At 38.0% G+C, this 17,131-nt stretch overlaps 1 protein-coding gene across 2 annotated transcripts in view; it reads right to left on the bottom strand.

Moving 5' to 3' along the window:
- TULP4 (TUB like protein 4) overlaps positions 1-17,131 on the bottom strand; it is a 128,012-nt gene that overhangs the window by 9,342 nt on the left and 101,539 nt on the right. For both annotated transcript variants that reach the window (XM_065732804.1, XM_065732812.1), the window contains exons 7-12: positions 15,725-15,891; positions 6,618-6,842; positions 4,766-5,000; positions 4,127-4,271; positions 2,517-2,661; positions 1,212-1,305 (exon numbers count right to left, since the gene is read on the bottom strand). In XM_065732804.1, the coding sequence (XP_065588876.1) occupies positions 1,212-1,305; positions 2,517-2,661; positions 4,127-4,271; positions 4,766-5,000; positions 6,618-6,842; positions 15,725-15,891 (1,011 nt within the window). The remainder of the gene's footprint in view (positions 1-1,211; positions 1,306-2,516; positions 2,662-4,126; positions 4,272-4,765; positions 5,001-6,617; positions 6,843-15,724; positions 15,892-17,131) is intronic.

Below are 17,131 nucleotides of genomic sequence, written 5' to 3'. Positions count from 1 at the left end.
TTGGAACTCTTCACTACAGGATGCTACAAACTTATAAGAGCTCAGGAGAAAATGGGAAAAGACTCAGAAAGGAAATCTGCTGAGGGTTATTAGATAGAAAGGAAACTCTCCTGGCTCTGGTAGTCCCTGGGACCCAGGTGTTGGAGACTGGGACAGTATCTAAAGGAAGTACCACTGCACACATACTGTACATTTATATAATTCTCTACATATTTGTCACTGATACTGAGAGAATACTGAATTAGAAATTCACCTGATCCAACCCAGTAGGGTCATTCTTTTACTACCTTTTGGTAATCACTGTAAATGTGGATGGCAAAAAGTGGTAACAGACTTGTAAAAAAAAGTGTCTGGAATTGACCACCATAACACATAAGTAAGCAGAAGGTGTCATTGCCCTGTAGTAGCTGTCCATGAGGTGACAACACCCTGAGGACTATCTGCTCAAAGGCTGGGTCAGAAGAGCTCATCTTGCCAGCAGCTAGAATTCCATCTCTTGTTTGATGGCGGCCAATATAGACACAAAAGTTATCTGTTTAATTCTGCATCCAGGGTATTATTATTAGTTCTTAGAGCTTCCACTAGTATTTCAGTTCAGAGGTCAGTCCTCCTATTGATTCTATGTGATACCCTGTTCTGTGCAAAGCTCTTTCCTTTCTGTATGACTGTCCAGAGAGAAAAGGCCTAACCCAGAAAAAGGTCAAAGGACCAGACATTCACAACTTTTAAGGCTACAGTTTCTGGATGACCCAGCAAGAGAACCATGTGATAACACTATCCATTGACTTGCAGTATCTTCTGCACGGCTTGTAAGAGTGATTTTAATATTATTTTGCTATAATTACTAGGTAAATTACTACAAAAGAAATGGATTTTTAAAAACACTTCTATTGTGATTTTTATATCTTCATTGCAAAAATTTTGTCTACTCACTTGGGTTTTGTTCAAATAAACTGTTAAGAATAAAGGTCTCTACTGTTAATTAATCTGTTACACTTGTGTCTTTAAATATTTTCATCTCATTATTGTGTTTATAGATTTGAATCTCCTTTAGGTACAGTGAATTTTGTAAATTCTAATTCCCAGTGTGTCCAGTGAAAACAGCTGCTTTGCTGAAGGGGCTTTTTGATCACCTAAAAAGAATATATGCTGTAAATTTGTTATTTGTTAGAAAGCTTGATAAGCAAAAAGTAAATAGAATTTGCTTTTACCTGCACCAAGATTAGTTGGTAGGAAAGCAGCCAAACCCACAATTTTAAATTTGGTTCCCCAGATGTTAGATGTGACCTGAGCAAGGTAGTTGTGCTACAAAGAGAAAACAAGATCATTTTCACCTAATACGATCTGTATCAAGCTCTAATAAAAACCTACAGAGCAATAAAGCTATGTAATAATACAATTTCAGCTTTTTTAAAAACTGAAATAACCTGAAGTGTCTGTAGCAACTGTAATACCTAGTCATTAAAAAGATCCGTCTTGATATCTGAACACCAGCAGAAATTACAACAATTACTTAACGTTATGGAAGTACTAAAGAACATGATAGTTGCTTAGAAGAATAGGACTGTTTTCAGATGCTTGCTTCTCTGTACATTATGAGCCCAACTACTTTGTATTTCAGAAAATAATACTGCCTGTCCTTTGGTTCTATGCTTCAGAATCACTTTACAGAACAATAAATAAAACAGAAATGAAGTAATCTTAATCAGTTTCCAAAGCAGTTACCCAAACTACTGCTTCCATGGTGGGTTATGAAAGATTATGGGTATAACAAATTATGAGTATGAAAGATTAAAAAATTTTTTCAAAAGCCAAGAGTTATGCTGTCAGTATCAGAACAGGATCCAAGCCTTTGGTCTCACGTCCTGTTCAAAGGACTTTTGGTCTTATCTTCCTCTGCTGTGTAACTGACCTATAAGGTTTTAGTAAGAAGGAGAATGTGAAATGACAGAATGGAAAGAACAACAACTGAAACAATACAAAACAAAAAGAATTCAGATTGATATTAATTAAATGTGTAATCCAGACAGTTTTACAGGCTGCTAAGTTTCATTTACCCACAGAATGTGAACAACACAAAGAACACAAAGTGCTAATTTCTTGCCTTTCTTCCAATTAAGGCTGTTCCACACAATTATGAAACAGAACATTTGGCCCTGTAGAGCAATCATTTCCTTGTCTCTGCAGATTCCTAGCAAAGCAGAGAACTATGGTGGCATTAGGACAGCTCAGAGAAACAGACTAAAAAGCGTTTCTACACATACTTTTCAAACAGCCAGCAACATCAACTCATATAAAACCTCTCACACAGATTCACAGTGACAAAATTACTGGGGGCAGAACTTAGCAAATAATGCGATATTCCACTGACATTTCCAAACATTAATATTGACTTGGAACATGCAATTATAGCTGTGATCCATCTAGTAGCTGTAATTAAGCAAAAAAAAAATTCAGGATCACTGAATATGTATCGCAGCACTTGGGCTCAGGACTGGTAACAATGCACACAATACCTGAGTAATATCTTCTAAAGGAAACTCTCTTCGGGTTAGGCTTGGTGAACCAATAGAAGGTTTCCTTATTGGTAACCTTGGTGATCTTGATATCTCTTGTGCAGCTCGTGACATCTTTGGAGATTTGCGAGCCTCTATATTGATTCTGCATTGAAAGCAATAATTAGAATCATCAAGTCGCATACAAAAAAAATCCTTGCTTAGGAATACAAAGTTGGTAATGAAGGCACTTGGTACAGTGCTCTTTAAGTGACTAACAAAGACTATATAATTTACACAGTGGAGAATTACAGTTTGAACATAAAGATGTACAAAACTCAACACATTTGCAGTCACTCAGACTGGATGCCTTCAGAATCATTTAAGAAAGTTTACAGCCCTTCTACCAGATGTAATATAACCTCCATGAATTAATAAAATGGTGTAAGGTTGAATTATTTCAGCTATGCAGACTTTCAGCAAAGCCTCAAGAAGTGGGAACCTGACATAGTATCTGCGCTAGTGTGGCAAATCAAGGCTCCACAAATAGTGATCTCACTCTGAGCCAAATACTCCTGCCCCACATTATACAAAGGGCATCATGAGTAAAAGATAATGCAACTGAAAAAGCTCACTGGTGGGAAACATAAAGAGCAAATGTTACATTTCAAAAAATGCTTTTAGAAAACCAAGGCATCAAGACAGCTTCTTTACCTCGGCTATTTCTTAGCTCAGTTATTGGTATTCCTTTTGTCAAGTACTACTAAAATAAAAACTTCAGTACTTCACACATTACATTCACATATAAAGGGATGCATTTCCTTTACCTTCTGCTAGGATAGCTTTATACTATAAAGTCTTTGGAAAGGCGTTGTCCACAGCTAAAACGCATCAAACCTGTAGCATGAAGCTGTCAGGCAGACATCAATGCCTATGAGAACCATCACAGACATCAGTGAGGCTCTGTGCAGGTGGAGGGTTCTGTCTACACACATAATAAATGAAATGAAGAGCTGGCAGGAATGCAACCAGACTCATTAACAGCTTAAAAACTTATTCTGCATTTCTCTATGAAGCCCTGTCAACTCAGTGACTGAGAGGATATTTGCTAATTCTTCTTTTCAAGGTTGCCACAGCAGCAGTGCCACCTGTAACAGGATCAATTGCATGGACTTTTGAACTTGAAAATACCCTTGAGAAGTATGATCTTTAACTAGACCAGGGATTCTAAGCACAGAGGACATAAAACACTTCCTATGAAGGAGGAAATATATTCCATGGTGGTAAGAGTTCACAAACAGCAGAGGCAGTGATGGGAGAGTTTGTAAGGCTTTTCTTTGAGATTTCTGGTGAAGATTGAGGATGCTGGGGAAGAAGGGTGACATTGTTTCCCATTACCTTTTGCCCCAGAACTTTCCCCAGAGTCCATTTCAACATCAATATCTGAGACTACACTGGAACTGCACACAGCAGAGGACTTCAGTGCTCCCAAATGCTCTTATCTGCCCAAAGGAGTCTGCTTTAAACTTTATGAAGTGTCAAGAAAATGTTAAAAAAAAATAAAAAAAAAAAAAGGAAAAAAGAAAGAAAACTTGGGGAAAAAGATGAGGCGATATTCAAGAAATGATTACCTGGGGAGTTTGGGTGATTTGCTAGCTCGACTGATTTTGGGAGATTTCTTTGCTGCCCAGTCGTCACTCAGTTCGATATCACTGGAGTCAGAGCAGTTGCAGCTGTCAATCACAGTGGAAATCAAGCTGTTTCCATAGATTTCATCTATCAAGACAGGCCCCAAAAAATGTAAGTGCTGCTTCAGAAAACTGATATCAATTACAACCATCAGTCATCGGAAGCATTAATCTGATCCACAGGCGGTAGATGAGATAAAACCATAAAGACATAATTAAATGTTCTTCACCATGCCTAGCCCAAGTTTCCAGTGGTCTGAACTCAAGTGTACATGATTCAGAGGGTTGAATCACATTCAAGTGACTTCAAAATTGAGAATAAAGAATATTTTCTACTAATTAGCAATCTATTCTCCTCTACTCAAAAATATAACAAGTTCTTTTATGTAAAACAGAAGACGGTATGATATAATTTGAGAGGCTTGAGTCTAGGTCATGCTAAAAACTCTTTCCCATTCGAAAAAAGGAAAAAAACAGATGCCAGCTTACATATTTCTTATACAGATTTTCTTTAACTGTTGAGCTTTTAATATCTGAAGTGGTTCTAAATCATTTTTATGTAGAGCTACAGTTCACTTTTACCTGCTTTTCCATCTGTTTTAGGATCCATGATGACAAATTCTGGCCTCAACTTGCTGATACGACGTCCTTTTAGGATGGGCACCAATCCCCCAAGATACTCCAAATAAAGAGTATAACATGGACCACCAACCTCTGGGTCATCTTCTGTCCGCTTCATCGTGCAATGAAGCCGTTCATTGCCAGCTGTTGGGTAGCTGACAAAATCTCTCATATTGTTTGGGTCTGGGATAGGAGGCTTAATGAAACAAAGGAAGGAAAGAGAAAGTTTCCTACAGGTTATTGTTCTTTTTATATTTTTTTTGGTGGTGATTTAATATTGACACAACTAACTGAACTTGAATCCAACTCCAACTTGGCAGGTCACTTTATTCTGTGACTTATGCATGAGCAACACACAAAACAGTGGGGCTGCTTATTAGGTTAAAAACAGCTTAAAACTGAGAAACTAAAAGTAATCATATCAAAGAGGAAGGCTGGACTTGTGGACAACAAATCTGTATTCAAATCCCAGCTCTATCACAAACTTGATAATAAATTTTAACTTGAGTAACACAGTCAAGTGAAAAGTTCAGAGTTCTGTCTTGTCTCTTGCTGATCCCAAAAATGAACTTTGCCACTCATGTTTCCATTCCTCATTAGCACTGGTGCATTCTATGTCACTATGCTATAATGTTGTCAGCTCTGGAAAGAGCTTGTACCTCTTTTGTCAACCCTTTCACTTCCCAATACACAACCCATCTTTAATGAGGGTCTATTTCCATGCTGTGTAGACAAATACGAGCCTGAAACTGAAGGTGGGTTATTTCACCCTGCTTGCCAGCAGGGTGCATTAATCCATGAAGAGCACAGTCCAAAAGAAGACTGACTTTGTCTATGACAGTATAGCCTGTATAAAATAAATAATACCAACGTGTGTTTCTTTGCCATTGGTCTACTGAATGCTCCGTATCTCTGGAGATCAAGGAGCCATGGTTACAGCAAGGCATTTATTCTTCTCTGGCAAGTGAAATGTTTCACAGTCACACAAATTACCCTGATTAGCAGTACACAAATGGAACTGTATTGAATCATTACATTATAGGCATAACTTGTTCTCATTTAAGCTGAGCCAACTCCACAGATTTCAAATTAGTTATTCAAGAGCTGTACTGTTTTAACAATGACCCAAAACTTATTTGAGAAAATGCTGTAATGCATACACAAAAAATACATAACATAAAAATACCTATTTGGATGTAGGGCATTTACTATCTAATGCTCTAGTCTATAGGCTGTGATAAAGAGCTCTGAAATTCTGAGACGTAGCTGAGGGGAAAAAATATGAAAAAAATAGGGTTGAGCAGATGGCTCTGCAAGCAGCTCTGCTAATGGTACGGGAAAAAGTATAGTATCTGCTTTATCTCTTCATAGCACTGCTGGAGTAGTAAGGTTAGCAGAACTCACAGTCAGCAGAGATATTTGGGCAGTCACAGATCTTAAGTATAGCTTTCCTGGCAATATAAAGACTCATGCAACAAACAGAGAGGCAACAGTTTTACCACTGTGAATGACTTTTAAAACCATGACAATTTCTTCTGCAGTCTTCCTGAGCTAACAGCACATTGTACCTTGGAACGTCCTTGACAAATCCATCCGTGCACAACAGATCAGTGCATGTAAGCCCTCTTTTCACATTTCAGTAGGCACCACACTAATCACTGACCTTGCAGTCCTTGAAGAGAAGTGACAATCATGCTTTTTTATCATAATTATGTACGGCCGGGATTTTACCCATTGTCACTTAGGACCAGCAGCGGGAAGAAAATCAAGCAACCCCCTTCTTTCACAAACACATGTGCTGCTTTCCTCTCACCTTGATTGTTGGTATGAAGGCAGTGGTGAGGTATGAACAGAGCCGAGGGGGCAGGGTCAGTTTGCTGATATCCTTGTCATCCCGCAGACAGCTAGCGATGGTCTGCTGGCACAGAAGCTGCAGGCTGGAGACCCTGTGCTCTACTCTGACAACATATAATGCAGGTCCAGAAGCCATCAGCAGGCGCGAATCCCTGTGACCCCAGCAGATCGAAATGATGGGACGCTGCATGGGGAGGAAAAGGGCACAACTTGAGAAGAAGGTATACTTTCACCAAAACAACTGTACAGCAAGTGATCATATGAATTCAGCAACAATGAAGTTACACTAAGTCTTCTAGAAATTTAAAAGAGCATGCTATTGCCTACAAAAAGGGAGAAAAATGTGGACACATGAAATTATTGATACCCATGGTTGACACGCGTGCAGTTCCTTTTACTCACAAGACTTTAAGCTCTTCACACAAGGAATTGCCTATCAAATTCATCAAAAAGATGAGGAAAATGAGGCACTATAAGGATATATGACTTAACAGTCACACACTGCTAAAAAGCAGGATCTTTTGGGGCACCATCCACATTTCAGTCATCTAATCAATCTTTATGCACTCTTAATGGACCCCATTTTACAACTGAAACTCAGACGACATGTCCAGAGACAATTACTAAACTAGTGGACAATATTCACTTGGCTTTCTTGTCTTGCACTCCTTCTTTTGTCGCGTGACGTCTTTGCTGAACTATTCCCGGAGGAAGTGAACTGTAAGAGATCACCATGGCCCTTTTGTCTCCTGTTTGTCTACACTCAGAACCATCGAAGTTCATGGCAGTAGGCAGCCAAGAGAGTCAGAGGTGACTGGTCCTATGCGTCAGAATTCAGAGCAGCATAACAAAAAACAACTCAAACCATCCTTTGCACACTATTCCCTGCTGCACGAATATTAAGAGTTCACATGATAATAGAAAGCTGTATAAAAATTTAGAACAAATTAAAAAAGGATTTCATTGCACATGTCAAGTAACTGACCGACTAAAAACTGAATGGAGTGGATACTTTTCTGAATATCAGCTCTTAGGAACCATGCCTGTTAAGATAAGAGTAAACTTGTGTTTCAGGGTGCAATGCATGGGTAAAACTGTGCTACAAACATCTATGAGCTCTTTCCCAGACAGCAACTTGTGCTTGTGCTTGCTTTCTAAACTTTTGGGCCAAAATCCATCTTTTTTATGCAAACCACTATACTGTGTCCTGACATCTTATAGTACTATCACTATTATTTTGTCCCTTTGTGAGGGTTAGCAGCCAACTGTCATCTCCTGCTTGATGTGTTACAAACATCTTTGTTTGCATATATACACACTAAGGAATCTTCATCCCATAGCCGCTATCTCTACAAAAAAACAGCCCAGGCTAAGGAAGAAACTCAATCCATAAGGCATACTGTACAGAAGGCTACAACCAGTGAACTGAAAAAGGCTCGCTCCTTTCTGTGAAGGGCTCTCTTCTTTTCACAATCCTCAACACTTAAAAATTTAAGTGAACATGTTCTTGACGAAATTATGAACTGTATTTACTTGTAAGGTCAGGGTCTATTTGGAATGTCATAATGCACCAAACAAGAATAAACTATACAGAAGATAAAGGTAAAGGCATGTAGTAATCTCTGGTAATATGGTACCCACGTACCTGGGTTGGATTAGCCCAGACAATGCTGATTAAGTTTGGGAGAAAAGGTTTTCCCTTCATTTACCAATTCAAAGAGCTTGAAGATGAGAAACGAGGAGATGTTTCACAGCAAATGATAAAAAGCAAAATGCAGTTGCACAGCATGATATTGATGCCTACCATCAAGACAAAAGGGCAGGTGGCAGATTTTTTTCAGAGCAAAGATCTTCCTTGCTATGTAACCATACCCTAGATTTAAATTTCAAGGAAAATATTGGTTTTAAAAACAGAAGACCTTCAGAGGCAACACCACAAACACTTCTGTGGATGCAAAAACTTTCATGCTGGCTGATATGCAAATGGAAGCAACAATATGTGAATGTTGTGAATTTAACAGTAGTTGATAAACACATTTTGTGGAGAAGAACTTCAAAAGAACTGAGAAGTCCTTTGTGTACCATCAATAATTATTACATAGCTTGTCATAACCATAATCTGTGGTACAGTATTGGATTTGATGAATGATCACATAAAATATCCCTATTAACAGATATTTTCATTACTTGAGGGTGAATTCAGCCCTCATACTGTTTAATAGTGACAAGACAGTTCATGCTGCTTGTAAAATGTGATTGAAAAGGCGCTGACAAAAGTTAGGCATCTGCCACATTAGACGTATGACAGCCTGAGGAAGGTACTAGGAGAAATGACCCTGATTTCCCCAAGAACTGAGCTTCAGGATGGGCAGAATTTTCGACCCAATAGTTATTGTGGGATCCAAACCACATCTGTCTGGTCATGCTGGATCAATTAAAGCTCACCTATAAATAAGGTGAGGGAATAAACAAATGTGTGACTTTGCACAAAAACGTTTATTTCTCGCATAGAGTTTCACAGTAGAAGAGATTATGAAGTCTAATATCCCAGCTGTAATAATCCAATACATCACACCCAGATAGCCCTCTGCTTATCCAGGTATTTGCATCAAATGAAACTGTTCCTGCCCTCAGATTAATGCAGAACACACAGAAGAGCAGAGATGCAGACAGCACCAGTGTAAAAACCTTTGTAATCTTAAATGCATTCCCGAAGAACGGATCTTTCAGGAGCTCTGAAATGTCAGGTGGGGACTCTGGCAATAAAGAACCATGGAGCTAAGGATGAGCAGAAAGCCAGAAGCCAAAAGGGACTGCTTTACAGCATATTCTCACCCGTTTCCCAGCAGGCAACCATAACTCAGCCATTTTCTAACTTCAGTAGGCTTGATTCCACTAGTTAGGCATTTTTAGCATATATTTACGTATTTCTATATGAACAGTACATACAAGAGGGTGCATGTTCAAATGCACACATACACATAATACCCACAAGGGTTGAGCTGCTTGCATCATGACATTTCCACTCTTTCTTTTTATATTTAGTCTTCCATATACCTCATGCTTTACTCTTAACAATCTCACTCTCAGCAAATGGCACTTATACAATATTGGTTTGCGTATGCTTACTGATTCACCAGGCACGTTTTGCCTCCATCCTCTATGGAATGCTCAGACTCCCAAGACCCCTCAACAACACTTCATTTATGGGGAAGGCCAAGGATTTCAGATGAGGTTCATGTAAACTTAGAGCATGATTAAATGTTGGGGGAAATAAGAAGATCACCTAAATGCCAGATCTGACCTGACCTTTAAATGTACTACTCCTATAATATTTCTCAATAATAAGGCTTCCCACTCTTTACCTAAAAGGACAAGGACATGAATCAATTCACTGCAAGTCAGTTCTTAGCTGGCTACAGCATTTCCTTCGAACACTACTGAGGAAAAGCAATTGCAAAACTGTATCCAGTAAATGGTACGTACAAGTGAAAACTCTAGCCTACACTGCCTGCTTTCCCTCACTGTAGATTACTTTTGCCTCTCCCTCTGCTTTTTTCAGAGAAATCAGAAGGTGTAATGGCAACAGTGCCCATGTGTCTCTTAAGAATTGTGTGCACATCTCTGCTGTAGAGTTCAAGGATAACTACTGGAAAGCAGTATAACTTCTTAATTCTTTTATACTTATGTTTACAGTGGGAATAATACTAATGAGCAAGGGAATCAGTGATGATAAAAGCAGTAAGTACTATGACCTTTTCAAAAATTTACATTGCTTGTATGATTTTTTATGCAGCAAACTCTTATTTGATTTCCCAGTGTTTCTTATATCCTGATTTTACAGTGATTGTTTTGTTTGTATTTAGATTTCAGTACAAATGTGAGATTCCATCTTAGCAGAATGAGGCTATTCTCAGCCTAGTATAAGTTAGAAAGAACCCATTCTGTAGCCCTGATCACAATCCATTTGTGCAGCAGTGAGAGATGACCTCATGACCTATTTGTAAAACATGAAGGTCCTTATTGAAATTCCAAAGAATATTAGGCCAGCTAATTCTAAGCCACTGCTCGTTTATCTTCTGTAACAAAGTAAATTCTCTGAAATTTTGGTGCCATCCAATGTCAACTAAACAAGATTCATTTTCAGGTGATTGAAAATGAAAGGCAATGTTAATTCAGAAGCAGTAAACCTTAGCACTGTATGTGAAATAAATGAAGACAAAGTAAGCAAGGTTAGCTCAGCTGGGGAACATAAAAGGCAGCCTCTTCTCTCAAAAGTCCTTTTGATCTGAATTTAACCTAAAATTGCACCTTTCTTCTCAGGCCTGAGCAAAATGAATTTTACACAATTACCAGGTTTCTGCAGAAGCACACAGTCTTCAATCTAGCTGTTCAGATGCCAGGATGTTTCCAGCAAAGCAGCAGCCCATGAAATGCTGCAAGGGTTTCTGCTGATAGCAGTATGGTTACAGCAAGTGGGTCTTCTTAAAGACTCCAGGAAACCTCTCCCGTAAAGATGCCGACTTTGGTATACTCCTTTGAGTTGGAGTTTAAAAGTATTACACTAAGAAAAATGTGACTACGGTTTTTTTCCACATCTGATCTTGTTGCCCATACATACAGCAGATGAATAGGGGACATGCTGGGCTCAACCTGCTTTTATCTTCTTCATTGCATTCTTCACTCAACCTGTTCATGCAGCAACTACATAGTGAGATAAAATAATAACCTAATGTAAATTTTCTTTAGGATTATAAATTTGAGGTGAGATGAGTACCAGGGTTTCTAAATCCACGCTCTTGTTCCCCTGGATACATAAGAAAGAAAATAGTAAAATGCCAAAATAGAACCAAAGTAGAAATAACAAATCTGAACCAACAAATAGGGTAACTTCACAGGTCTGGTGAAGTTAGTAGACAGACATTTCTGTAGTGGGCCTGCAGAAGACTCCTGTGTTTAAAGTCCAAATGGGAAGACAGAAAGCAGCTTTACCACTCAGCTGTAAGCTTTCTGACAGCAGGTATGGTTAGCTGATATAATAAATAACCCTGTCTGCACCTCAGATGAAAAATTCTGAAGTGACACAATTCAGTTGAAATGTTTCCCATAAACAGTTTTAGCAAGACTGCAAAACAGCCTAGAATTGGGCCATTTACTGTTGCTCCCATGCTTGCTTAGTGCCAGGAGAAGGTTATGAAGGTTTAACAAATAACATAAGAAATAAACAATAATCAAGAAATAAAAAATTATAACCAGCAGGGCAGTCTGCACTTTTAATCAATATTTTAAGTGCTGGGAAAGCAAGGCCATGAAAAAAAGTAAAAGAACTGAGCACAGTTTTAGTTCATCATGTTAATGCCTGTGTACATGAGGGAGAGAACAGTAAGTACTTAGTACTAAGATTTACAGAAATTGATAGCGTATTTTTGAATAGTTCTTAGCTGATCAACAAGCTTTAAGATAAACTGTATCAAATCAATAATCAGTACTCTCTGGAGTGTGAACTCAGTTTTGATATAACTGCTTCCAATAAGATTAAAGTCTGGTGTAACTTTCTGAAGAGACTGGAGATTTTTTCTTCGCACTACATTCTGCAAATATATATTGCAAATATACTGCAGAATGTCAGGCTGAAGTCGCAGTACAGAGAGCTCCATCATTCTGTTTATGAATATTATTTTTCATACAAAGCTACAGCATTCGTTTGGATACTTCTAAAAAAGTGTGATTTCTCTACCTAGGGTTTTACAGTCAGCAAACTAGGTTTATGAACCATAAAATCCTTCACTGAAGGTGCTTAAGAGAGTTAATCAAATGATATGGAGAATGGCAAAAAACATATTAAGGCTGGTGGAGAAGGTAGCATATAAAACACCTTTTAGGGAACCATGACAGCAGTCATTGTCAGGATCAGCAAACTGCAGCATCCAAACCTATTTCATGTTAGAGTTCGCAGTGCCTTTATGTTAGGTAATGTGCCAGACAAGTTACATTTAAATCCCACATCAGTTTTAGACTGAGTTTTATTATGAACAGTTTGATCTTATTTCTTGTTTCCTTAGTAGTCTTCCAAGATACACAGCACAGACAAACAGCAACAGACAAAACAAGACAGATGAGTATAATGTAATGATAAAAATTTCAGACATCTGCTCTCTCAAAGAATTGGGACACTGGGCCGCATAGGAACTCAGTTTAGCACCAGCAATCCACTACTTCCTATGTTCTCAGTTGTTTTACTTCTTTTGACCTTTAAATTTGGAAAAATGCTCTTTCAGAATAAAAATGCTTTTCCACTCACACATTTGCTTGCTTTGGAAGAAACAATTCTAGTACAAAAGTTAGAGAGATGCAGATTTTTTTCTTCCACTTGCTTTCAGTAACCAGCAATGAATTTTATGAAATACCATTACAAGGCTGATTGCTATTTTACATAAAATTAATGAATCTACTCTGATGAATTTGTCATCAGACGAATTACTGGGACCTGACTCACTGGCATCTCTGCATATACATCCTTGGAGTAGATGCATGGAATAACAAATTACTAGCAATATTTTTGCAACAGCATTTTTTAATCTGGTTTTGCTAGCTAATCAAATACTTTGCAATGTTCTAGCATACCTGGTACTTAGCTGGTAGCACTGTTAGACCAGCATTCAAAAACACACAAGAGTAAAGTCCACATGAGCCGATACAGGTGTCTTTCTGAAAGATCTCCCCACTTCCTCCTGCAGCTGAGTTAAATATGAACTTAAGTGCAATAAATGAAGAGAATAAACACTGACAAATGACAGAAAAGGAGTGGCTCTACTTCTAAGCAAGATTATGCACACAAATTTTTAATTAACATGGAATGTTATTTTCAGCACAGTTTCTCAAGGAAACAAGCATGATTGCTATAATAATTGGTGGTTTCCATCTCTGTCTTTCACTTCTATCCTTGTTCTGAAGCTGCTGGCTTCTAATAGAAGCCAATAAAGAGGGGGAAATCACCATGATACTAAAATACTGCGATTTCAGTGAAAATAAGCAGCTGAAAAGAACAGAGGGGCTTGGGTTAATTATTTTCACTGTGAAAAGTACTGAGTTTGAACTTAGTAGTAACCCACTCCGTATGACTAGTTCATTTGTCCCATGAGCATTCATGAAACAGCACTATGAGTGGTGTTTCCCCAGAGGTCAGTACTGGGGCCTGTTCTGCTTGATATCTTTATTGATAATCTGGATGAGGGTATTGAGTGCACCCTCAGTAAGTCTGCAGACAACATGAAACTGAGGGGAAGCGTCGATCTGCTAGGAGTAGGAAGGCACTACTGAGGAAATTGGGAAAGACAGGATCAATGGCTGAGGCCAATGGGGTGAAGTTCAACAAGACCAAGGAAATATTTCTTCTCCAAAAGAGTGGCAATGCATTGGAACAGGCCGCTCAGGGAAGCGGTGGAATCACTGTGCATGTAGGAATTTAAGGAAAGGGTACGTGTAATACTTAGGGACATGGTTTAGCGGGCAGTATTGGTGCAAGGTGGATAGTCAGACTAGATGATCTTAGAGATCTTTTCCGACTTTACTGATCCTATAATCCTATTATTTAATAGCAGAATAATTACCCCTAACATCAGCCACAATACATGCTCATTTTCCACTAGGTGAAAGCAGAGAAGAAAGGGAAGAGATGAAAGTATGAAAGGAATTTGAAGGGATGTAAAGAGAACTAGACGAAATGAAGACATGGAGGTAAGAAAATCTGTGGTTGTTGGGAACAAAGTAGGGAAACAGCAGCAAGCCTGTACAGACATACATCTCAAGGCAATCTATCCCAACTCATTCTACTGCTCAAACTACTGGATTTCACAGATTGACACCCAAGTGTTATACTAATTCCACAGGTAACATGGACATACTGTAATCCTGAACTGAAGTAACAGAATAAACTTCTTAACCTGGTCTGGGAGTAAGAAACACTCCTATAAATATGTTTTTTCCAGAACTCATACACTGAGAATATGGGTGCACTATTTTGCTTGAAAGACTATATTTAAGATAATAAAACTGCGTGGATGTATAAGTCCTTCATATATCTAAATCAGCATTAGGCATGTCTGTATTTATTTACAGTGGCTTTAGAAAACATTATTTTATATGTTACAAAACTAAAGAATTCTATCTAAATTAGAGTGCTAAAACTAGTAAGCACAGGTTAATGCTAAACGTAAGTAAACACAAAAGCTCAGCAGCCAATTTTTTTTTTTTACTATGTCATCCTTTTGTATCCACCTCAGATCAGGGTACTGAAAAAGAAACAATAATAGACGGTATCATCATTAATCATAATCAAGTAAATATAACATTTTCTGCCACTTTTCATACTTCGTAATTATTACAAATTAAGTTTCACTAGTAACAGTTAGAAATCAGAGTGGAGTCATTTCTATTCTATAGAAAATAAACTGTAGAGCAACTTTCAGCTGTGCTCTGAAGGAACAGTGAAGAATTATGAACAATTGTGCTCCTGAGCAGCATGCAGTCCATGTGTTTCCTTCTGCTTGTCAAGTAATATGATCAAAGTTACAACAAAAGTCTGTAAAGAAACTGGGAATAGAAATAAGGCCGATTCATCCTTGTCTATCTGATGCCATAACAAGTAAAATATTGCATCAGACCAGCTGATTGTACATTAGAAAATTATAGCAGTAACAAGAGAGAATAATCTTGACAGTGGACTTGGAATACTTTAGATACTGGTGTTCTTGGCTCTGCTACAACATTAAGCATGTTACCTATTTTTTTTGTCCTCACTTTTTGTCCTCACAATGGTTTTAGGAAAAAACATTTCTCATTTTATATTTGCACAAGACCTAGCACAGGGGGCCTTAGAATCAGATGTACTCTTGGATGTCTACTGCAATATAAATAACAATTATGGAGCATTTTTATAATATTGTACTTCGGAATGCAGAAGGACATTTTACAATCCTTTTCATATTACAAGTCTAAACCAAAAAGCCAATGTGTGAAGAGTAAGCCAGCAAAACATTAAAAACTGATTAAAAAAATACTTCCTACCTGAACAGGTGTCTCCAGAGTGTAGATATGTTCCCCACGTACATTGTAGAACTTGACAAGTGCGCTTTTCAACAGAGAGCCATTGCCAAGTTCAACGAGCTGACACTGCTTCTCCATCCCTGCTACTGCAAGTAAGTCTCCTTGTGTACACCACTGAACCACCACATCTGAAATTGCAAAGATAGTTTGCAATAACCACTTATTAGAAACAACAGGAATCATTTTCCAGAAGCATCCAGGTGATCTGAGAATCTTAAAGTATACTCTTGGAGGTTACATAAGCACTTAAAACCATAAATATATTCATCAAAGTAAAAGCTAGTACATTGTATATGCACTTTTGAGAATGCCACTTCCTTTTTATTTCGTGAACTGCAAAAGAATGTGTAACAACTCACTAATTTATCTATTCCTAAGCTGAGTGTAGAATATGTTAGTGGTTGTTCCTAGGTATGCAACTATAAGAATTTAGTAGCGATATTAGAACAAGTGAGGAAAAAGCAGTGTGTATAGCTTTATGGTAGATAACTAGAACCAATTTAATGCCCAGATAAATAACCTCACTGACTATTTGTCTGAGAGGCCTACAGTGCAAAAAAGCGGCATGTTTAGCAGTGCCTCATATTGTCATTGGCTGTGAACATAACTTTTACTATAACTCAAAATCTGTAACATCAAGCAAGAAGGACTTAATGCATTTTTGTCCATAAATACATATGGCCTCCATGTCATACACTTTATGTTGACATGACTTCCGAAAATTTAATCCTCAGTCCAGCAGGAGTTCACCAGAAGCACATAGGGATTGCTTTGTCTCTCATACATCTGGACATGAATACACATATCAGTTACTTCTACAGGCACCTCACAATGAGGAACACCCACAGTTTAATTTGGGGATACTAATTTCAAATCGTTATATCTTCCAGCATTTTGTCACACCAAAACAGTATTTTGTGCTTCTGCTTGTGTTTCAGAGGCAGATTTGCATGTGCAAGGAATACTGAGCTAGTCGTTAAACCTTTTTACTCTGAAACTGGAGGTAAAAGGCAGCTATTTTGTGCTGAGACAAAGCGATGGTAAAGACAAAACTTCTGTGCTCTGGGATGCTCAATCTGCCAAGAATCTTTTGAAGACATTTGTGGGCGAGAAGCTGTCTTCAAATGAAGAAGCAGAAGAGAAATGAGAGTTGGCAAGAAGGATCTCAAAATTGTTTCAAGTTGTCAACTTGTCATTTTCAGGGACTTTTATGTGCAATTTAAAATGGTTTTGTATTATTTCAACTTTATGGTATTTCTCACGGGAATTATGCTTCTCACATATCAGAGGCAAGACTTATTTCTCAAGATAATTTTTTCATAGCTAGGCATTGAATGTCTCTTTTTTTTTTTCTCTTGGTCCTCAGCC

This window comes from Cyrtonyx montezumae, unplaced genomic scaffold (assembly GCF_038088225.1).
Source record: "Cyrtonyx montezumae isolate F1298 unplaced genomic scaffold, pur_monq_1.0 scaffold_0, whole genome shotgun sequence".
Lineage (NCBI taxonomy): Eukaryota > Metazoa > Chordata > Aves > Galliformes > Odontophoridae > Cyrtonyx > Cyrtonyx montezumae.
Note: the sequence above shows the minus strand (reverse complement) of the source record. Positions and strands in the feature narration are given on the sequence as shown.